At 40.7% G+C, this 24,842-nt stretch overlaps 1 protein-coding gene across 1 annotated transcript; it reads left to right on the plus strand.

Moving 5' to 3' along the window:
- Positions 1 to 203: 203 nt before the first annotated feature.
- On the plus strand, positions 204 to 24,842 carry adra1aa (adrenoceptor alpha 1Aa). The gene is made up of 3 exons (XM_017702769.2): positions 204 to 343; positions 12,417 to 14,326; positions 23,449 to 24,842. The coding sequence occupies exons 2-3, from the start codon at positions 13,369 to 13,371 to the stop codon at positions 23,964 to 23,966; spliced, it is 1,476 nt and encodes a 491-aa protein (XP_017558258.1). The 5' UTR covers positions 204 to 343; positions 12,417 to 13,368; the 3' UTR covers positions 23,967 to 24,842.

A 24,842-nucleotide genomic window follows, 5' to 3' on the forward strand; every position in this document is an offset into this window, starting at 1 on the left:
GATGGGCAGGTCTAGCTCTGGGAGCCCCGTTTTGCAACCCTGCACTTGGAGATGGGGGTGGGGGGTGGGGGTTGGTGGTGAGCATGGCCATCCCTGATCACCTGCTGAGCTTTGGCCATACAGGAGCCTTAGGTTTGTGCGTAAAACAGGAGGAGAGTCAGACTGTGACTCAGTGTGGTGTCACCATGCAGGAGGAGCCACGTTTTCCAAGACATCAGCACTATAACAGTCCCAGCAGAGCGCACTCTCCATAAGCACCAAGCCTGTGGACACATCCTCTTGAGGACCAAACGAGCAGGGATTCAGAGCTTTACAGTTCAGGATCCAAGAACGTGTGTATGAGGTAAGGGACTCGATGCTTTTCTCCACACATGTCTTGTCCATCTGCTTATTTAGAGGAAGATTAGCAGTTTAAGGGATGTATAACTATTTTGTGTGCACCGAGGAATCTTCTAGTAAACTACAGATGATCTGAGCGACGGTGGAGAACATCACAGACTCACTCACCTGTGGCTTTTAGTTTCAGATGTATGGCATATTAGACTGGACATTGGCTTATTGCTTCAGATATGCGTTATATTAGATATTAGAGACGTCTTTTACATGGACTGTTATGTTTTGAAGCACGTCTGTCTGACTGACTTTAGCCTAACTGCAGATTAACACAGTAACGTTTCGCTCGTCAGAGGTTCTGATAACGCGACACCGACTTTTACCACATTTAACTTTTAACATTTAAAGAGTTTCTCGGTTCCGTTCATTTCATATTCACCTCATTGTCTTTAACTCGCAGTTTAAGGCGTTATTTGGTAGTAAGCCACTGTTTCGAGTGCCGAAGCACTTCCATCAGCGCTGCACTCTGAGGTGAATTCCCGTTGTAACCCAGCACTCTTACGCACAGACATGCTCTCTAGAGACAGCGGTGAGGAGATATTTCTCGATTAAAATCCAGCCTGTGTGTCGGTTTCAGTCAGTACACACCCCCACCATGAACACCACGTTCCTCTACTAACGACAAGGCAGAGTGAAGCCAACAAATTCGAAGGAAAAATCGAAGTCATCTGCTCCAGCGCCTCGATAAAGCTTCGTTTATCTCAAGGTCGCTGCAACAAAACCGCCGTTTGTACCTCAGAATCTGCTCACAGGTGGCTTTGAGCTCGAAGTAGTGTAAAAGTGTTTGATATCTAGCAGAAGACAGTCAGGCGAGGAGAATGCAGCTCTAACGCGGCGGGGTGTCTGGCGGCTCTTCATTGTCTCTGTACAGAGCGCACTGCCTGCGATTTGAATGGTCTGCAGCCGCTGGTCAGGGGAAACTTTCAAGGTGAAGTCCAGCAGCGGCTGAGCCCGTTCTGTGCCTCTATTCAGAGAGGAATTTGTAACCCCAGGATCAGACTAGCGTCTTTCATCATCCACCCATTTTAAGCCTTAAGCATACTTTTGTGTCCAGAAAGCTTATGTACAAAATACACTGTGTACTTGGGCAGTGACATGCCTACTAGTGTAGACTGCAGGGGAATACAGCGTGTTAAGCTATATGTATACACTCACTGACCACTTTATTAGGTACAAGTAAAAGGTTGGACCCCCTTTTGCCTTCAGAACTGCCTTAATTCTTTGTGGCACACTTTCAACAAGGTGTTGGAAACGTTCCTCAGAGATTCTGGTTGGTTATTTGAGTTCCTGCTGCCTTTCTATCATCTGGAACCAGTCTGCCCATTCTCCTCTGACCTCTCACATCAACAGGGCATTTTCATCCACACAACTGACCGCTCACTGGATATTTCCTCTTTTTCGGACCGTTCTCTGTAAACCCTAGAGATGGTTGTGCGTGAAAATCCCAGTAGATCAGCAGTTTCTGAAATACTCAGACCAGCCCGTCTGGCACCAACAACCATGACATGTTCAAAGCCACTGAAATCCCCTTTCTTCCCCATTCTGATGCTCGGTCTGCACTTCAGCAAGTCGTCTTGACCACCTCTACATGCCTAAATGCATTGAGTTGCGGCCGTGTGATTGGCTGATTAGCTGTTTGTGTTAACAAGCAAATAAAGTGGCCGGTGAGTGTAAATACACCGAGCGGCCGCTTCATTTCACCTTCTTCTTTCTGCAGTTATTGTCCATTTCATCAGCTCTACTTACCATGTAGGTGCATGTTGTAGTTCTACAATTACAGACAGTAGTCTGTCTGTTTCTGCATGCTTTGTTAAATTGGACCCCTTCCACCCTGTTCTTCAATGGTCAGGACCACCACAGATGAGGTATAATTTAGGTGAATTCATTCTCAGCACTGCAGTTATGCTGTCGTGTTGGTGCTGGTGTGTTAGTGTGTGTTGCGCTGGTACAAGTGGATCGAGCACAGCAGTGCTGCTGGAGTTTTTAAGCAATGCAGTGGCACTTCTGGACTGAGAAAGGTCCACCAACCTAAAATATCCTGTGAATACTCATGAAGGCCTAGGGGATGACTTACATAAATTGTGCAGCAACAGATGAGCTACTGTCTCTGACTTCAAATCTATAAGGTGGACCAGCAAGGTAGCAGTGTCTAAAAGAGTGGACAGTGAGTGGACATAGTGTTTAAAAACTCCAGCAGCACTGCTGTGTCTGACCCACTTGTGCCAGCACAACACACGCTAACATAAAACCACTATGTCGATGTCACTGCAGTGCAGAGAATGACCCAAAATGGAAATAATACCTGCTTTGTGGTGGTCCTCTGGAGGTCCTAGTCATTGCTGAACAGGGTAAAAGAGGCGAAAAAAATATAAGTCTGCAGAGAAACAGATGGACTGCAGTAATTGTCGAAATAAGTGCACCTATATGATAAGTGGGATAAACGTATATATATATATATATATATATATATATAGGTATATATATATATTACCTTGGTATTCTTGTTTCTGGTCATAGACTCTCTCTCTCTCTCTCTCTCTCTCTCTCTCTTTCACTCACTCTTTTCACACACACACTCACACACACACACACACACACACACACACACACACACACACACACAGTTAGTGCTAGGTAGAGGGGGATAAATGCATCATTAGGATCACAGAGCATATCCCCTTCTCCGGTGCCTGCAGAGGGAATTATCCAAAGAGCTTTCAATGTGAAAATGCCCCTCTGCCCGTCTGTCTTTCAGCCTTCTATTCGATCTGCCAAAGTCTCAGAGCCGAGTAAAACCACATGCTGCATTTTCATTGTTTCTCCTTATCGTTTCACCCAGGTATGGTCAGTTTGCAGTTCGCTTCCTCGCTTTTTCATTAAAGCAATGAAATCCATTCTTCATTTACTATTGATGTCAAAGCGGACTGTTACCGTGCTTTCTACAGTGCGTTTAAAAGACACGAGGGCTGCAGCGCTGGTTGCTGTGCGTCGCTGACGGAATGTGATAAGCCTTCAGCGCAGAGAGACAATTATGATTTCATCTCTGTCAGAGTGACGGCGGACCCTGCACACCAGCTTTGCAGGCTTTTACATGGTCTTTAGGAGACCCCTGCATACCCCTGAATCCCTCCCATCTGCACTTAGAAAAATGATGCAAGGAATATATATGATTCATGTGTGCAATGCATCATCTCCACATGAATAAAATATGTTACTACATTAACATAGTGCTTGTTTCGATGTTAATAGTTACACAAGACACACCTAAATCAAGCAGGGCTTGCATTAATAATTGTGTAATCTCTCAATTATTTTCCACAGTTAATCAGTTAATCAGTTTTTAAAAAAAGGTCAAATAAAATGGACATAGCTGACTATATGCATAGCCTTTCCAAATTTCCAATGTAATTAAATAGAAAAAGAAAAATTGTACAGATAAGACTTTACAAATACTTTATTTAAATATATAAAAACGCTGTGTCAGAAAATGCATACAAACAGTTTTTATTTCACTATTTTATTTTTTTACTGTAAGAGAGTCATAAGAGACTTTAAATATGCATTGTAATCATTCCACCTTTCAGCTAATCAAGTCAGTTGATCAAGAAGAAACGTTTTAATCAATGTGTTTTTAATTGAATGTAATCATGACAGCCACAGAATCATGTGCGCTGTTTTTATTTTTACTGCGTGCTTTGAAAACAGAGAGACCCTTCAGCTCTTCCAGGAAGGGTTAGAAGCCAATCTCGGAAATGTGTTGCTCAAGATTGCCATTTCCCCTCCTTTTCCTCTGCTTGAGTGGCAGCTGGCCTGCTTGAGTGAGTGTTGGCTCATTTTGTGCACAGCCATACCTAAGCCAGCTATCCCTGGGGTCAGTCGGTAATGGTAGTCCACTAGCCAGCACAGATCACCTGGCTGTCACTCCTGTTTAATTTTTGCTGCAGGACCCGTACAAGTTTGCAGCTCCTGTGAGGAATGCCGCACTGCATCCTTCTCTATCATCTGTTTTGGACTGTGAGGAGACTGAGCACGTGGGCTGCTCCTGTTCCCGCACTGCATTTTTTCTACTCGTCTTCCCTTTCCACAGCATCCTGTCTTCCATCTGTTTGGTGGTGCTGTGTGAAGGTATCTTAGGTGTACTTTAGGAGTAGTGACTCAATTAGTGTTGAGCTCATTAAAGGACTACTTCAGAGTTTTTCAACTAACCTCTCTCTCTCTCTCTCTCTCTCTCTCTCTCTGTATATATATTTATTAGGTACACCTGTTCAATTGCTTGTTAACACAAATAGCTAATCAGCCAATCACATGGCCGCAACTCAATGCATTTAGGCATGTAGAGGTGGTCAAGACAACTTGCTGCAGTGCAGACCGAGCATCAGAACGGGGAAGAAAGGGGATTTAAGTGGCTTTGAACGTGACGTGGTTGTTGGTGCCAGACGGGCTGGTCTGAGTATTTCAGAAACTGCTGATCTACTGGGATTTTCACACACAACCATCTCTAGGGTTTACAGAGAACGGTCCGAAAAAGAGGAAATATCCAGTGAGCGGTCAGTTGTGTGGATGAAAATGCCTTGTTGATGTGAGAGGTCAGAGGAGAATGGGCAGACTGGGTCCAGATGATAGAAAGGCAGCAGGAACTCAAATAACCAATCAAAATCTCTGAGGAACGTTTCCAACACCTTGTTGAAAATGTGCCACGAAGAATTAAGACAGTTCTGAAGGCAAAAGGGGGTCCAGCCTTTTACTAGCAAGGTGTACCTAATAAAGAGGCTGGTGAGTCTGTATGTATATAAAATGTCATAGATAACTGTAATGCACAATAACTGGCCAGTGCTTTTTGGCTCAGGTACATGTTTTCTTCATCAATGTACAAACAATGTAAATGTACCCTTAAAGGTACAACAGTGGTTTTAAGGTCCAATCATGTACCTTAAATATTTTTTTACAGTAGAAACCTCAAATTTGTACCTTTTCATAAACTAATGTTTTAACAGAACAATAGAATAAAAAGCCTGGGGACGAGATGGATTGTGTGGAGTCAGTATAACTGAAAAAATCATTTCTAAGGATTATGGTACAGTTATGTTCCCTGACTAAAGGTACAGAGATGTACCCTTGAGGGAACCACCCCAGTGACAAGAGGGGTACTGCCCCAGTGACAGGTTACATACCTTTATTTCTGCGAGTGTAAACATAACTGAACTATCAAGCTAGTTCTGTTCATTTGTCTCTATGTTTGCCATCCTTCCATCTGTTCATCCGTTTGTTCATTCAGCCGTTGTAAGTTGGTTTGTTCGTTCTTCCATTTTTTTCAACTGCCCATGCCAGCATTTTCTGGGTGCACATTCAGCAGTAAATTGAGCAAGTACCGTACCGTCTTTGAGACGTTGCCAAATAAAAGCTGGATAATATTTTAAGTGAGCCACATTCACAGAGGGGATGGTCAAAAATGCAACCTGCGTATTGTTGCAAAAAAAAAAAACGTGCACCTCAAAAAAAGAGTAATTTAACAGGAGAAGACAGAAACATCCTTCATTTTAATGTTGGTTAATATAAAAAAAATTAATACCAAGTAATTTTGGAACGTTCCCTATTGGTCTGTTCATCATGAAATGTTCACACAAGGTAGAATGTAAATGCTTGTTTTTTTTGGAGGCCGATGATGTGTAGAGATGTGTGGTTCACTCATTCTTCCCTGCTCCTGCTGCTGTTTTTAGTTCTGTTTAGTGGTGTAGCAGGCTGGAAGTGTTGGACTGAGAGATGTCAGTCATACATGCATGCATGGAAAAGTCTCAGAAAAGGCTTTAAATGCGGTGTTTTATTATATGTCTATATTGTTTTTTCCTTAAAACCTTGCTGGTTGTTTACCTTGACGCTCAAACTGAGAATCATACAAACATAATATTTCACAGTGTTCTCTTAGGAAATGAACTCATAATGCTTATAATAGACACCAATGAGTCAGTACTGGAGCAAGAATTCTTTTTAAGTGTTATATTTGAACATTTTAGTTCACACAGTTGAAATTTTAAGGATAACAGATGTTAATCAAGCTTAATTTAAGCTGTAATTGAAGTGTAACTGAATTCAGTTCGTGACCCAGAAGGATAAGCGGTTTAGGTGTGTGTGTGTGTGTGTGTGTGTGTGTGTGTGTGTGTGTGTGTGTGTGTGTGTGTGTTTGAATCAGTGCTATGGATTTTCTAGCAATTTGTTTGCAAGTACAGCTGATCTTGATGCCATGAACCATAACAACCTTACATAATTCCATAGTGGTTACTGAATAATGTGTCCTAATTATTGCATGACATTACTGTTGTAAAAAATATGTACCAAAAATGGCCATGAAATATAAATTACATGACCATTTAGCAACCTCTCTTTATCACCTATAACTAAACAGGTTATTTTTGAGACTTTTAGGAGTGAAATTAGATAAATGACCGCTGTTGTGATTAGCTGCCTAGCATTGTGCCTCATTCAAAAAGCACCCAGAGCAGAAACACTTCTTATAACTTCAATATGAATGGGCGGAGCTAAACTGCTGTAGGTGCGTACATATAAAGTTGGTTCTAGTGACGTCACGGAACCAACAAACTCAAACAGGCTGTTTTTGCAGCATAGTTTTCATATATGGACGGTATGGAGTGAGGAGTGAGTGGTGTCTTTTGAAACTTTAACAGTGTTTACATATCTCCATTATTCAAGAAAGTAAAAGAAATTTGGCCCTTTAATGTAATAATACTTTATTCAGAGTCATTTTGGGGTGTTTCTATTGATTCAGTCAAGTGCTCACGTTATAGAGAGCCATGTTTCAAATAGTGTAATAATAAGCATTATTTTTAGGTTTTGTTATGAGCTCAGAAATTTTATTTAAAACAGCCCTGGCTGTTTTTTTGTATTATACACACACACACACACACACACACACACACACACACACACACACACACACACACACACATTTTCTAAGCCACTTTTCTCTCAGGGTCGCGGGGGGTGCTGGAGCCTATCCCAGCGGTCGTTGCGCAGAAGGCAGGTTGTATTATACAGTAATATAATAATACTGCAATATTATACGACACAAGTTGGTGGACTGCATTTCTGTTCTTGTGTGTACCCTCAGGGTGTTAGCGCTATTGTGAAAGCACGTAAGGCTGAGATGTTGCAGGGGAGAGAGAGAGAGCCAGGGGGCGTGGGGTGGGCGAGCAGGCCACTGTGAAATGCGCTGTGGCAGCTGGAGTCAGGAGTCAGGCTAGGGCAGCTGAGCATGGGAGCAGCTGGTGTGACGGTGCACAAGCTCACTCTGCTCGCTGGAGAAACCTAAAGGTCAGGTGCTGGTTAATGGTGAGATGGGAGGATCAGAGAGAGCAAGAAAAAAGAAAGAGAGAGGGAGAGGGAGAGAAATAGTGCTTACTGGTTTCCACCCCCTCTGTCCTTGGACGATTATTATTATTATGGCGCTGAGACTGGTGAAGTGTGGAATGCATTCTGTTTCTCTCTGCAGTGCTTATAGAGGGAAGAGTGAGCGCAGTATTTAAAGCAGAGCCCCAGGAAATGTGTATTGGATTACAATGTAAAAAGAAGGCATGAGTCAGGGGCTGCCAACTGTACGAGTACATTCTGAATGAATATCTATATGAAAAAGAAATTTCATGCAAGTCAAGGATGTACGCTTTCAAATGAATGGCTTCAGGGCCAGCATGAGTTCATATACAGCTAACCTAGCTCTGTTCCAGAATAAATGATCACTGACTTAACAATGACCATGTTTAACTTTGATAAACACTTATTAACGTACGTGTAGAATAGCTTGACTCTCAAGCAAATAACAGCGGTGTCAGGCCGAACTTGCAATTAGCAGAGATTTCCACAAACTTTCCAGAATCAATTAATGCAGACTAAATTATTATCTTGCTATAAATGGCTGTGAAGTAATGACAGGGTGAAAGCGACGTTGGGCTATTTGGGAGGCGTTGAGTTAAGGTAAGCTTTAGAAAAATGTAATAGCCAATTAATTAAGAGCACAGAGTGTTTCTTTCATTTATCACATCTAAAACTTTTAAATGGACTCACGCTGTTATCTGAGGTGCACTTCATACGTAGTGATTTCATGCTATTGAGCCCATTAAAAAGTTTTAAATATGACTGTTTTAGTTCACTCGTTTAATATTGTAAGGGATTTTGAATCAGCTTAGTTTAGTATCTATGTAGTCTGTGACTGATTTGCCCTGAATTTATTCTAAAGTGCCACTATAGAGGAATGAAACTGCTGCCATGCGACGTAATAACGGGCTTTTCTACCAGAATCCCCTGAAATGAGCTCCCTCTAATTGCACTGTAGCACAATTACACATGTGGCTATGATACATGGCATTCTGTTGCTAAAGCACTTCATCTTTTTGAAAATGCGACTCAGGCTGATTTTTTTGTTTAGTTCAGTGATATAATACAGCAATATTGCAGGACACAGATTGGAGGGACTACGTTTATGCCCTTGTATGCGCCCTCAGGGTGAAGCAAAGCTAGAACTCGCACTTTCAAAAGGCTAGCTTCCAGCTGGGCGAGTTGGGAGTGATTTAGTGTTTTCACACCCTGGCAGCGTCCTGGCAGAACTTTCAGCAAGAGCAGAAGAGCCTGAAGGTCACTTCCATTACTTATTAACAGGATCTGATCAATACTTGAGATTAATAACAAAAACCACAAAAAGGATCTGAGCAGGAGTGGAAGGCTGGCTTGGATTTTCTTAGCTGTGGTAATCGATAAAGTCATAATTCCATGGTCATTATACACATTTCTTGTAATCACGGTTAATCTGTGGAGAAGAATGGCATACTGATCGGAGGGATATTGCTCTGCCGTCTGTAGAGGGAGGATGAATTAGAGCTGAAAATGTTAATGGCTTTTTACAAGTATCATCCTTGATGGCTCATCTGTCATCAGGCATGCATATCGCTGCCGAAAACCTAAGAATTCCCTCGCCGGTGTTTATATTCTAATGCATTCAGTGCATTTTTGCCATTTGTTTCCTGAATGAATTTGCTTTGACACCCACAAAAGACGGAGGCAGTGGACAGCGCTGTACAGATTCATTTTCTCATTTGTCATATTCTGTAAAGATGTTTAGAGCAGCATTCCTGTCTCACTTTGGAAAAGATTCTTTTGAGTCGAGGATGGGAGAGCCATAAACAACCATAAAAAGACAGCAGAAATAAATTGCTGTAAAGGACAAAGCAGATAAAGAGATTTTGTAGAATATGGGGTTGGAGTACTTGTTAATTCAAGTGTATTTTCTCAAATCAGAGGTTTCATTGAGCTCATTTCACCAGCAAGAAAAAAGGCACATTTTTGTCTTTTTGCAGTGAAAAGGTTGGTATGCCACCACAGTGCTAGATAAAACCTCTCAGTGAGACATAAGCTGATAATTCTGCCTGTGTGAATTAGCACAGCAAGAAGGCTTTTTGTCTTTAATAGCACTTATGAATTGAAAAAGTAATGCAGTGAATTGAGTTGATTGAAATGTGTGCATCATTTACATATTAATAGAATAATTACTGCATGGTTTCATCTTTCAAATGAGCTAATTTTGGTACTAACGACTTAAATTGTGTTGGTATAATATTTAATTCATATGGAAATGAATCGAGTAAATTCAATGCACTATTCTTTTCAGTGTAGAATTAAACAGCTTATTTCAAAGTTTCTGCATAATTTTGTTTTGAGATGTAAACAAAGTCAGAGTGGTTTGATGTGAAGTGGTTCATTGTAGAAAATCTTACTGAGCCTGATTTACTTACAGAGGAGGTGGCAGGAACCAGGGATTGCCATGTATACAAAGTCATTTTATTTACTATCCAACATAACCAGTAAAGCTACACATGCCTGAGTTTTTATACGTAATATATAATAGGGGCAGTTTTCTTTGTGGATTTTTTGCCTTGCTTTGCCCTTTAAAATCATATTTTAGGCCAAAAGTTTCATGTTTCATGTAATAATTTTTGGAAGGTAGCTGTTAAATGCTTCAGACATCTGATTCGTTTCACCTTTACTGTGAAAAATTCTGACTTGCAATGTTTCTCTAGAGTGGAGCATTTTACATCAAACTTTTCCGTATGACACTGTAAACATTATAATGGTTTAATTATGCAGAAATGTTGAAAAATTGGTGGAATTCCTTTAATTAGTTGGCTTGTTCTGTGCATTTACACTCTCTTTATATTCCATCGCATTCTGATAATGAATATATGAGTGGAATTTATATCGGGAAAGTCTCTGAGGACAAAGTAATGGACTATTAAATACTAAATTAAGCAGACAGATGAAGCAGATCATGGTGTGAAGTTTTGCTGATGGCAAGCCACTAACTGCCAATAACGACTTTGAGTCTGTTCAGGCTCGGATCCACAGGTCACTGTCCTTGCTCTCTTTGCTGCAGATATTTTAAGAAAGTTGATATGTGATTGACGTACCTCATTTGCTGCTCTCTAGCCTTCTGGCCGGCACTGTGTACTGGATCAATGGCAGGGAGGTGAACGAAACCCCATTGATTTGAGACAGGTGAAAGTCTGAATCTGGGGCACAAAAAATAAATAGAGATGTTTTGATGGAAAGGTCTGGCAAGTATGGATTTGCATGGATGAACAAACATGCTAGCATTTGCCTGGAAGCAATCCCATCTAATGTACATTGCACTTACAAAATAGCATTTCCACTACCTCTTGGTCTGTACTCTCCTTCTGGATGCAACTATGAATGTTGGAATTTGGCATTTTCCTGATTGGCTTTTAATGTGATTTGAATAAACAGGCAAGAGACTGTTTCATTACTATCCAAGAAGTGTGACTGTTTATTTTATCCCTACTTGTACTGCTCTAGTCAAGATAAATGGATTGTGTAGACAGCAGTCATGACCTTAATCCTTGATTTGGTGAAAATGAAAAGAACACATTTATTTGTAACAGCCTGGTTTATGGTGGTGAAATGTGCTACGATATGATATCAAATTATTGAATATGCACATGAAGATGAACTTGCATATCAATTTTCCCCTAAATTGTGACTTTCAGGAGCTCTTACAACTCATCATGACTTAATAGGCAGATAGACAAATTAATCAGCAGAGTAACAGCAAATCACATGCATATATTAGGACGAACTACAAAATGGACAGATATACAAGACACTAAATTACACTGGGTTTACATACACTCACCTGGCACTTTATTAGGTACACCTGTTCAATTGCTTGTTAACACAGATAGCTGATCAGCCAATCGCATGGCCACAAGTCAGTGCATTTAGGCATGTAGAGGTGGTCAAGACAACTTGCTGAAGTGCAGACCGAGCATCAGAATGGGGAAGAAAGGGGATTTAAGTGACTGAACGTGGCCTGGTAGTTGGTGCCAGACGGGCTGGTCTGAGTATTTCAGAAACTGCTGATCTACTGGGATTTTCACACACAACCATCTCTAGGGTTTACAGAGAACGGTCAGAAAAAGAGGAAATATCCAGTGAGCGGTCAGTTGTGTGGACGAAAATGCCTTGTTGATGTGAGAGGTCAGAGGAGAATGGGCAGACTGGTTCCAGATGATAGAAAGGCAACAGGAACTCAAATAACCAACCAGAATCTCTGAGGAACGTTTCCAACACCTTGTTGAAAGTGTGCCACGAAGAATTAAGACAGTTCTGAAGGGGAAAGGGGGTCCGACCTTTTACTAGCAAGGTGTACCTAATAAAGTGGCCATTGAGAGTATATGTGCTTGAATACAACAGAATATTTGCATACAATATAACTTAAGGTAGGTGTTACTGTTGTGATGAATAGTATAATGGGCAGAATAACATGGTGTGTAAGTAAAGAACTACAAAGGTAGTTCCACAATACTATTAAACAGTAATTTGAGTAAACCACTTTAATGCTCAAGAGAGCATTATAACAATGACTGGTTCAAACCTAATGACCTATCATGTCTAATGTATTATTGATGTCAGTTTCCCGCTGACTTTTGTCTTTCTGTGCATTTCAGGAGGAACCAATTCACGGGCATCATCTCTATAGCCAAGCACCTTAAGTATCTTCTGCTGGAGCCATGCCCAACTCTGGAGACTGAAAGTGACCTGCCCTTCTGCCAAAAATAACTGTCTCAGATCCTGCCAAAATGCTTTTAGTTCCGGTTTTATTATTCAACAATAAGCATGTTATCACTTTTCCGCTTGTAGCTTGACAGGATTGCACACCAGGCTGAATTGGAAAGCAGCTCCATTCTGTAGTTTTGAACAATGACTTGGGCGATATACATCAATACATGTCAAGAAAATGTTCCCTCAGTCATGTGTGCTGCTTCACATTTGAGAGCAGATGAGAAGCCATTAACACGGCAATAAAAAAGTAGTAGTCCTTTGTGGAATTTCACGAGAGGGAGCAGCACAGACCTGTACAAGTGATGTCTCTAAGCACCCTTGTATTAATGCACGGTTCTAGAAGTTGAAGGATTTTGCAGCGTGACGGGATGACATTGTGAGCAAGATCCCAGAGGGCATTGACATGCAATTGGATTGCCAGGACATTATCCTTTGCTGCAAAAGTGGACTCAAAACATGCTATTTACTTTTGTTGCATGTTCTCATCTGATTTTGATTGCCATCTGCAGCTGACTGTGAAGAATGTCAAAACACTTGAGACAAATTTATTACTTGGCACAGCCGTTTTATTTCAGAAGTGTATGTCTGTGCCCATTTCACACAGGATGTTTAGTTCTTTTTGTGCACTTCCTTGCAAAAATGTATGTTTTCTGAGTGCAGATAGTTAAAAACCCATCATTTTAACAGGCTTAATTTCATTACATTCTAAGTAGTTGTCAGATGGAGACTGAAATGTAAATGCGCTGAAGCCCTTGCAGAGTGGCTAGTTGAGCATCTGACATTTAAAACCTCTTTTGTGGACCACTGGAAGGAGTCCAGAATGCAAACACAAAGTGAATGAGTGAAGCGCATCTATCTATCATTCATCACCAAATGCCTGAACATCGTGAGCAGATGGTTCTCCTCGGAGAGAACATGACCCCAGGGATTCTTGCCCAGAATTGCACCAACTGCAGCCAAGCCCTCATCCCAGAATTGAACGTCACCAAGGCTGTTGTTTTAGGCCTTGTCCTTGCCATATTCCTCGTGTTTGGGGTTCTGGGCAACATCCTAGTGATCCTGTCTGTGGCTTGCCATCGTAATCTGCGAACTGTCACACATTATTTTATTGTAAACCTGGCAGTGGCTGACCTTCTCCTGAGCTCCACTGTGCTTCCTTTCTCCACCATCTTTGAGATGCTGGGCCGGTGGGTGTTCGGCAGGACCTTCTGCGACGTTTGGGCAGCAATGGATGTCCTCTGCTGCACAGCGTCCATCATGAGCTTGTGCGTGATCTCTGTAGACCGTTACATTGGAGTCAGCTACCCTCTACGCTACCCAGCCATAGTGACTGAGCGGCGGGCATTGTTAGCACTAATGGGTGTGTGGGCTTTGTCCATCACCATCTCTGTGGGACCACTTTTTGGCTGGAAGGAGCCGGCACCGGAGGATGAGTCCATCTGCAAGATCACAGAAGAGCCTGGCTACGCCATCTTCTCAGCAGTGGGCTCTTTCTACCTCCCACTAGTAGTGATCCTGGTTATGTACTGCCGTGTGTATGTGGTGGCCCGCAGGGAGACACGCGGCCTCAGAAAGGGCCAGAAGACGGAGAAGTCGGACCACGCAGAAGCTGTGACCTTACGGATACACCGTGGCAACACTGCTGCCTCAGAGGACGAGGCTTTGAGGAGTCGCACACACTTTGCCCTCCGACTGCTCAAGTTCTCCCGGGAGAAAAAAGCAGCTAAGACGCTGGGCATTGTAGTCGGATGCTTCGTTCTCTGCTGGCTTCCATTCTTCCTGGTGCTTCCCATCGGTGAGTTTTCTTACTCTTTTTTACTAATGGTGAACACTGTTCAGGTTTTCTTGATACATTATATCCTCCTAAATATTTGTGCAGACAAACTGCTTTGTCACTGTCATAAGGAAACAGTGGTGAACTGTGAATATCAGAGCTAGACCTTCAGTTCGAGCCATAAATGTCAAAACTAAATAAAAACACCTCTAGTGTAAGCCTTTTTTTACTACTCTCTTACTAGTCTCCTATGGGACTTCTAATATTATGTTAGCTTTAAGCTTAATTTTTTTTTTTCCTGTTTTAGGTTAAATATTTGAAGCATGAAAAAGATCTTCCGTAAGTTTTATGTGCAGCTGCTAATGGATATTAACATATTTTACTTTGTACATTTCACCTATGTAACTTTTAAAGTGACCTTAGTCAACTAAAGAGTTCTTTGCATAAAGCTGCCACTGTTTTCCATTTCTAATAACTGACTAAAACCTGGTTAGGCTAACACTTATTTTCATAATCAGTAACATAGCTAGTACTTCCAGAGGTCACGGACTAATGTTTTCTCTCACAAAATTGGTCCCACTCACTGGAATTCAAAATATGATTGGTTGATCCCTCTGTCGAGTTCCAATTATGTTGGTAGTGAATCTGACATGTAAGGACTTCATTTCAGCTTGTGAAATCCTAACCAATAGGAGAGCTGCTTGGCTGTAAGTACCTGAAAACTATGGAGAAAAAAAATATTAGGCAATTTTATGTTAGAAGTTTCAGGACTTAAAAAAATTATCTACAATTTATATATAAACATGTAATTTTGAGTTGCCAGAAATGATTCACTGAAGCTTTTGAAGGCTCTTTAAGTTACCCACTCTCTGAAATGGCAGCTTAATAGGAGAAGGAAAAAGTGTATTTTTTACCATCTGTTAATAAAAAAGCTTTGCATTCCAAGATTTATGCTTGTCTATTCATCATAAAGTATTCAGAAAACGCAAAGAGCAGCAGGCAATTTCAAATGCTGTAAAATAGGATGGAAAAAGGATTTTTTTTTTCTGACAGTGTGATTTGTTTATTAAGTCTATTTGTAATGCACACCATGGCGTAGAGTAATAAGATGTCCTTCCCAAAAGAGGTAGTTCATTTTGTACACTTGTAGATATAGAAATTTCACATAAGGCTATAATCATTATGGCAAGGGCCAATAAATTGACAACCTTGGACCCATGAGACCAGCAAATTATTTAAGCCACCGGCTTCTGCGGTCTGGGAGTCTGTTTTGGATTATACTCTGACATTCCAGTTTGGATTCGGAGAAGACATGTCACACTAAAACACACACACACACACACACACACACACACACACACACACACTAAATTATCAGCATGGATGCAGCAAGACCTTTGGGACAGCCACTGGTTGTCTCAAAGTGACTCATTGTTTTCTTTCATTTAGAGTCCTTAATTTTTTCCTTGGACAAAGGGGACATGTTTGTTTATGGAATAGGCTTTTTTAGATCCAGCCATGCATTTCACTGAGAGTCTCGGCATTCTCGCAATTCAGCAAAAACATCTATAATACTTAGCAGAGCTCCTCTGTATTTTCCATATGTGGAATATAACCATTTGTTTATTTCCCACCAGATGAACCTTGCTCCTTAAAGCCCTGTGAAGACCTTTCTGTTCAAGGTTAGGCACGATTGAACCAAATTATATTAGTCCAACTTGTCATAAAACAGCACAAATGCAGGAAATTGGATTAATGTATTACTGAAAACCCAACAAAAACAAATAAATTGCCTTATGAATTAACGTAGGTCCTCATTTTCTCAAGAGGCCACAAATATTTAGTTACTACTTTGTTATCAGACTTTTTTTGCATGCATATATTATGAATCACAGTACAGGGATTTTTTTTTCTTAATCATTACAGAAACATATTCGCTAATTAGGAAGAAGTTAATGGTAACGTAATAGAACAACAGCTCTGACGATGCCTGAGGGGATCATTTATCTGCATGCTTCTCATGGGGTGCCGACAGGCCAAAGCGTGGAAAGACAAACAGGAAATTATGCAAACAAACAAGTAAACAGAATAACTTTATGTCCATCAACTCTGATCAAAATTTTAGCAACAACAGTGAACTACAGCAACACTGAATGAAAGTGAAAATAATTTTGAATTATGTTTGTGCTAGTAATTACTGTAGTCTTGCACTAATGATATGCCTATGCTCATTATGGCTTAAGCAGAATGGCATTGCAGTTCGAACATTTCAGTGTAAACTTTTATGCAAAAAAAAGGAAAGAAATGTTCTTAATGCAGCAAGATTTTATTTTTTAAAAGCCATTTTTAACTATTTCTATGGTTATTTTCATCATAAAAAATCAATAAGTGTATCCACTTTGCCTTTATTACATCTGTCAGTTTTTAAAAGAAATCTGCAGGGATTTTTGTTTCCACACCTCCAAAGTTCAGTCTTGGAAGTTTGTTGCACTTTCTACTTTTCACGATCCAAGTAATCCCAAACACATTCAATAATGTTGGGGTCTGGCGCTCTTGGGTGAATAGTCTATTGTTCTGAGAACACCAGCTTCTCTGTAGTCTAATGTCTCTAATGACTCTCAAGAGAGTGCTTGGGGACCTTATTTTGCTATAGAGTGGATTTCTTCCTAATCACACACTTTCCAAAGGATATTGCATGGTGGATGCATTAAAGTTCATTTGTACTGATCAGCATTCGTGTTGCCTTCTATCATAAACAAATCAGCAGCCATCGATCCTTCCGTCGTGCTGGATGGATGGTTGTGGAGGTGGTTTGTTTTAGCAGTGTACATGCTGCCCTTAAGAGATCTCAGGTTTAAACACATCAGTCTGTAAAATGTTACTCCAATTCTCGGATATCCAGTAACGTTATCTCCATTGCCTTTATTCAGTAACAGCTTCTTAACAGCTACACATCCTTTCATCCTGGTGTTGAGTGGTCTTCTTGCAGTAAAAGGATGGACAGAAACACCTGTGGTTTTTTTTCAGATCTGAAGCAAGAAGGGAGCTTTATTTTCACTCTCACACCAGATAAAAGCTTTATGTACTGTTTAGCAGATGGTGGCAATGTAGGTGGTCTACTAGGACATTAGTGCGGTTATTGCTAATGTTAGGAGTTTGCAGTTTTAAATGCCCATGAGAATACAAGAGTGTTTGGGTCGTTGCTTGTCTTACTCTAAAGGTTCAGTGTCACTTTGAAGGGTAACAATATCACCTTTGCAGCTTTTGTTGGGAGGACACAAGATTGGAAGAATGGAAGAGTTAAAGTGAAAGGAACGTGCACAAATCTAAAGGGTGGACAAATTAAATATTGATGGATTTGATATTGAGTGTTAAAAGCTTTTGTGTTTCTGTTAAACATCTGTTTGCTACTAAATCAACAGTTTGTACTTGATGTCTGTTATCACTGGAAATTAACCCCATAAAAGGCCAGGGCGTTTGTAACAAAAGTTATATTACACACTTATTTAAGAACAGTTCAATTGGAGTCCCTGTAGTTACTGGAAAATAAATGCAATAATCTTGGGATTTTAATGGTTAAATAAACAAAGATGTGATCACTTTTGCATGTACAGTACTGTACAGTAAGGCACCTTAGAAAATCATATTTAATAAGCAATGTATCTGAGCAGTAAGCATTTATTTACTCAGAAAATCACTCATCTTAGAATAAATATAAATATCATTCATACAGTAAGTAGTGATTTTTTGTATGTCAGTGTGTTTATTTAACCATTGTTTATTCAGACCTCTCCTCATGGCAGCCCTGTTTTTTTAGTCATCATCCAATACCTGCATCGTCTAATCAGTGCTTCCATAGGTAAACTGGTGATGAAATTTAAGAAAATTTGATGGATGAAGGCACTGACAAGAAATCTTGAATCGAACCTTTACTCTTTTAACTAGCTGACAAGTTATCTACTTTTGTAAGCAATAAATTCCTGTTATATTTCTATTGCATCAGTATTTATTTGCATTTAATCTAATGTTAAATGTTTTTTTAACTGGGCAGTAAGTGTGTTATTGCTTGTTATCATAGTTATAGGTATTAAGCTGACATTTTGCTGTTTGGAATGCACAGTCTTTATCCTAACCTTACCCTGAACATGGCCACTTCTGACAAGCCCAAAAGAAGCCAAAGGATGAATGCAGCCATTTCATGCCTGGCTGATTTTAAAACACATTTGTTGTTTTGAGGCAAGGCAGTCCCACTGGCGAATGGGTGTTTTTCAGAAGCTGGCAGAATTCAGAAATATGAATTCCCAAAGTAAAGCTGAATGGGCTTTATTGTGTAGTTTGCGGCCTTTCGAGATGTGCATGACTGGATGCTCTAGGCAGGAGTATACCAGCCGAAGGCCTCTTTAACTTGACTTTGACGTGTCACTGGCACTTCAGCACCTCTGGTCTCACCAGCAGCTGAGCCTCTCGGGAATCTCTCTCACTCTCTCTCACTCTGTCTCTCTGTGTCTTGCACTCATGTTGATCCTCTGAGTTCAAAGCTATGCTGGGCAGACACGTGTTGCCAGACTAGTCACTCGTATTTCAATGTTACACTTGAGTGACCACCGTGCCAATAAGTTTCCTGTGCATGCTGAATTTTCAAGTGATGTTTCAAGTGGCGGTTTGACTGACTTTTTTAGTGAAAGTTTCTGCAAAGCTTCTCTGAAGTTCTCTGGCAGTCTGTAAAAATTCATGACATGATTCACCAGTCTCAGCATGGAAATGGTAGTTAAAGGACAGAGGCTGGAGGTCAGTAGGAGCCTCTCTGCAGTTCTCTGTCTCTCTCTTGCTCTCTCTCTCTCCCTCTCTCTCCACAATGCAGACTCACCATGCCATCTGACATCACCAATCAGTGCAGTCAGGCATTGAAGAAAGCATGTGTAGCTGTCAATCCATTTTGACCAGCTCAAAGGGATCCAGTTGTGCTTCTGTGGGGCCTTAGTCCAGCACAGTTTGGCAATTTCCCTTCTCTAACAAGCTCAACTTCACAATTAGTTAACAGGTTTAGTAGGCTTCTGAGCAGGAATACTACCGATCTGTGGTCCTTCAGAACCGGAACTGGACACGCCTTACGTCTTGATGTATTAGTATCCCATACTTATTACATTAGTTGAAGCGATCAGTGCAAATCGTAAGGAGTAAGTGTTATACCTGCTGTGCTTATTATTCTTATAAATTAGGCCTAAAGACATGAACCTCTTTCCAAGATCAGTATAATGAACTGACAATTCAAGGCAAGCAGATTCTCCTATGGTAAATACTACTACAAGCCTTTGGCGAAACATATATTTATAAAAAAGAATCCCCTAGTAATGATCTTAAAGCTTCTTTTTCTGTTCTCCCTGGATCATGCAGATTTTAATGTGTGAATTAATTTGTAGCACTATCTGATGGGTTTGAGACCCACCACGGCCCCCTGCTGATGTCAGCCTGCCACATTCTGCTAACAAGGCCATGATTCAAGGGCGGCATTGTAATAACAAGTCTACACAGAGGATGTGACGCTCCAGCAGGATCCTTGTGACTTGATTTAGTGGATGCAGTGCGGAATGCTTGTTTATTTTTGTTTTGTCACGCTGCTCCATAAGGGGTTGGAGTCGAAAGTGCACCTCAGCCCAGCTGGCTCGTAGGCTTTGCTGGAGTTTGACCTGCTAGGGTTGAAGAGATAGATTCACTTGCATTATTTGTTGTTTTTTTCTTTTTGTATTTCATGAGAATCGTTTGTGTCTTTGCCTCCTGCTGCTCTCTACTTTTAGACTCGCCGAACGAAGCAAATTGGTAGTTTCTTCGCTTGGGGATCACAGAGTAAAAAGGACGTTGTCGTTCATCATTTTGTAGTCATTATATTATGGGCACGAACAAAATCATTGTTGCCGTTTTCTCATTTGCTTCATTTCAGTTTAATGCACCATTCCTCCATCCCTGCGGCCCCCCACTATTTACACTCCATCGTCTCTTGCGGAGTGGGATAAATAACAAAGCATGAATCATTACAGTTTTTGGTCTTAGTGATGCTTTTTCTTCTTTTTTTATACCTAAATACATTGTGTGATAATGAATTTTGTAGAAGGCAATTTGGAATGAATGTGGTTGCCTGAATTAAGATGTGACATCACCTACTGTGACGAGCTGTCATACTTATTCATTTGCGGGAACGGCACAGTAGAATTCCTGCCCCACGCTCCCGTTACCCCCCTGGAGCAATAAAATGGCTAAAATGCAGTCGGTTAGGGAGAGAAGGAGACTCCCTTTAACAACTTTCAGGTCTCTCTCTCTCTCTCTCTCGCTCACCCTCATCTTTTATGCAGCCCACGCACACGACCCCTGCTGGAGTCACTCATAAAGTGTGTTATGAGGCAGTTCACCGCCCCTCAGCTCTGAGGACGGACGCATCATTTCAAGGCTGGACGCCTTCCTCAGACACTTTAATTCTGTTAATGGGTGAGCCTGTGTACTGTCAAGGAATGTTCTGAGTGTATATAGGCTACCATGGGCGGGCCATATTGGCCATGTGCATTGTCCTCTCTTGTTCTCTCCTCTTTCTGAGATTGTGAATCGCCTATCATCACTCAGCTTCTTTACAGAAGGCACTCTTTTTGCAGCACAAGCATATTGTAATTTTGTATTACCTTGTAATTCACCGCAACAAGCAGAAACATTCTGTTGAAAGTCTGAATTCTAAGCTGTAATGGGGAGCGAGGAGGCGGACGCATATGTGGAGATAAGCAAGATTCATTAAGGGCAAATCCAGGGTCATAGTCGAAACAGTCCAGGGTCATAGATCCATCACAGATTGATCTGGGGACAGACATGAGATACACCAGAACCCAACAGAACAAGCACCAGTACATGGACCAGTACAAACAACACAGCAGACTCCACAACCCTGTTACCCTGCTCTGTTTTACAAGGTTCATTTGAAAGCAAACTATGGACCTTGAATAAGAGATGAGTTGTGAAGCCAATATAAAGGACAGGACAATATAAAAAGACTGCAGTTGAAATATGATGCATGGCGTGTTGGGCTTTCATGTCATAGACCACTGACTTGTAGACATTTGTGCTCTCAGTGACGTACCCTGGCAGAGGATTGCTCATGTGCGTGTGTGTCATACACTGATGTTTAACAAATGTTTTGGCATGTTTATCCACAATTCGAAAAACACTGTGATCTTGTGGGGCTAGAGAAGAAAAATCTAAACATTTTGGATGGTGCGTGAAGCAGAGAGGAATATGTGGGGAGCAGTCTCTACAGGTCATTTTAAAGGGCTCATATCCTACATCTTTCTTGTGTTTTATTGTCCACTCATAGCATTTTTGTGACTTCATGAAAACAAAATTGTGTTTCTACAGCAGTGACATTCTGCTTAACCATGCTTGACCATAGGCATGGGCCAAAATGACCATAGGCATATCATTAGTGCATGACTACAGTAATTACTAGCACAAATGTAATTTTAAAATATTTTTATCTTGATTCAGTGTTGCTGTAGTTCACTGTTGAGAACAGTCATCATTCATTTTTTACATTACCATTTTCCAGTATCTGGGTTCTTCTATTGTTATGATATCAAAAGCCATTGATATCAACCATTTTTGGTGTTATATAGAACCATTTTCAAATATTATACAAATATTTTATATAGAACCATAAGCAGTGTGTTCTCCTTCAAAATTAAGAGCCATTTCACAATGCAAAGAACCATTTAAGCATGAAATGGTTTTATAGAACTGTTGGTTCTAAATAGAGCCATTCCCTTTACTGAAGAACCACTGAAGAACCATCTTTCGTGTTGAACTGAGGAACAGGGAGGAGATAGGGTACTCGAAAACTTCATCACAGGAAACAGAAGGTAGAGATGGACATTTATAGGGTATTAGATTGGAAGGAGGAGGGGTTTCAGGCCTGCCCTCCCCCAAACTTCACTTATTCCAAAACTCCATTAATGATCACTGACAGAGCAAAATATGAAGCACAATAGGAAACACACACTAACAGTTTATAGTGTTTACCAGCATTTGGTAGCTCCTTTAGTACTGAACACAACTTTACACTACTTTGTCATACTTTCTTTTTTTTGTGATTTAAAGGAATTGGTTCTCACACAGTCTTCACATTTGTCTCCTATCCTCGTTTCCTAGCATAGCACCACAAGATCAGATTCAGATTCAGATTCCTTTATTGATCCCAGGGGGAAATTGCAGTTGTTACAGTTGCAGCCATTTATGTAAAAATAAACACTTTACTAATAATTTAAGACAATATAGAGAATTTACAGTATGTACATAGGATTTAAGTACTTAAGAATATAGTAAGGTGGCGGTGATTGTGATAGTAATGTGAAACATCAGGTATAAAGCATTTATACCATTTATACAATTATTTAAATTAAGTTAGTGTCCCTCTGAGTTATTGCACACACAATTGTTATTATTGCACATATGAACAGTTTCGTATTGAGTTTTGTGAATCACACACTGAGGGAGGAGTTCCAACAGGTTTTAAATCATGCCTGAATTTCACTCAATGAACTGTGTGGAACCTTACGTTGGATTGTTGGCATATCCAATATTTGTTGTGGTTTTCCTTCCTGAAGTAAACTGGATAAAACCATCAAAAATAGGTGTAAAACATCACTGTATTTCATTTGTGCATGTAAGCAATTCTTTTTGACTGCCTCTCTGATTCAGATTTTCTGATTTTTCCCTTTTTTCTTTGAGCACAATCTTTTACCGCGTAGTCATCCAGCCAACATGAGGATTCAATCAGGCTCAGTCAATCGCACCTCTTTTTCATCTCTTTCAGAACTTTGCAGACATCCTTTGACTGCTGTGGCACAATGTCTTGCAATTTTTGGCTGTCATTATGGAAAGCCTTCACAAACTGTCTGCAGTAATTTTCCACTGCCTAAAGAAAATTTCATAATTAGAAAGTTCTATCTCTTAATGCTTCTCTTCAAGGCCTGAAAAGTTGATAGGTTTTTTTTTTTTTATTTAAAAAGATGATCATGAAAAATCCTTCAATCCAATTTCACAAAATGATTTAATCAGAGACTGATGGGAGAACAAACTATTAATATCTGTGTGTGTGTGTGTTCCACCAGGTTCCATCTTCCCAGCCTACAGACCCTCAGACACAGTCTTCAAGATCACATTCTGGCTTGGTTACTTCAACAGCTGCATCAACCCCATCATCTATCCCTGCTCCAGTCAGGAGTTTAAGAAAGCCTTCCTGAGTGTGCTGGGAGTGCACTGTCTGCGGCGCAGGACCACACCCACTCAGCCACTCTGCCAAGGCCACACTTCAGGCCATGGCCAGGTGCAGCTCCTCTCCCTGGGCCTGGAGGGCCGTCCCTACACGTCCCGCCTCAGCCCGTCCTCCTCCATGGCCCTGTCCCGCTCGCCCTCGTCCCGAGATGGCCGCGAGTGGCAGCCCACATCCCGGGCCTCCTCAGTCAGGGTGAATGCTGGGGCTAAAGTTGCCGGGGTGTGCAGTAAAAACCTGCTGAGGACATGCTGCTGCATAGAAATGGAACCACCTCGCACTCAGCCACCTCGCAGCTCTCTGCCCATCATTAAGATCCATCAGCTCTCTCTGTGTGAGAACGGGGACGCAGTGTAAACCGTGGAGTGTGAAGTATGTTTTTTTCACACCATAAATTTTCGATCACTACGAGCACAGAATATTTTCAATGTGAAAGTGTTCTTTTGACACTTTATGACATCATTTTTGAATTGTTTGGTTGATATCTCTGTCCTTTAGTGGCGAAAACATTCATTTGCAATATTAAATTCTTAATAATTGCACACACAGAGTTACTTCTGTGTTTTGCTATACTATTAAAATGCAGTTAAATACATAGTTACATTTAATTTATAATCTGTAAGTGACAGATTCTCAGTCTGACTTTTGATGTCAATTACAAAACCATGGCAAAAATGTAAACAATGGGTTTCTTTCTGCACAATGATTGCATTAACTATAACTTTTTAAAAATTCAAATCATAATAAAACATCTCCTTTTTGACTTATGAACACAAATATGGTATCGATTGAGAGTTTAGAGTCCAGTCTCCAGTTATATCAGCAAGCTACGAGGAAGAAATCATTATTAATATAGAATTACACCATGTTTTTGTTATGACTGAAGACAACTGCGACTTTAAAGGGTTATGCATCAAAAAATGTGCACCATTGTTATCAAAACCTGTGTAGCAGACTAAAGGAAGCACGATCTAAGAGCAAAACAAAGACAGACGCAAGGGTACAGTAAGCGTGTTTCTGCGACATGGTTGCATAATATAAGTGTATAATTTCTATTACTTAAAATAAGCTTATGATGCAAATAATGTTTTGTCACATATATCAACCAAACCCAAAAATTGACCATTTAAACAACAGTTCTTTAAATATTCTGTGCAGTTTTTCTTGGAATTGTTATGGTGTGATAAAAAACGTACTCTGGTGAAATGTCTTGAAGACAAACAGCTCTTCAGA

The sequence above is a fragment of the Pygocentrus nattereri genome, chromosome 28 (assembly GCF_015220715.1).
Source record: "Pygocentrus nattereri isolate fPygNat1 chromosome 28, fPygNat1.pri, whole genome shotgun sequence".
NCBI lineage: Eukaryota > Metazoa > Chordata > Actinopteri > Characiformes > Serrasalmidae > Pygocentrus > Pygocentrus nattereri.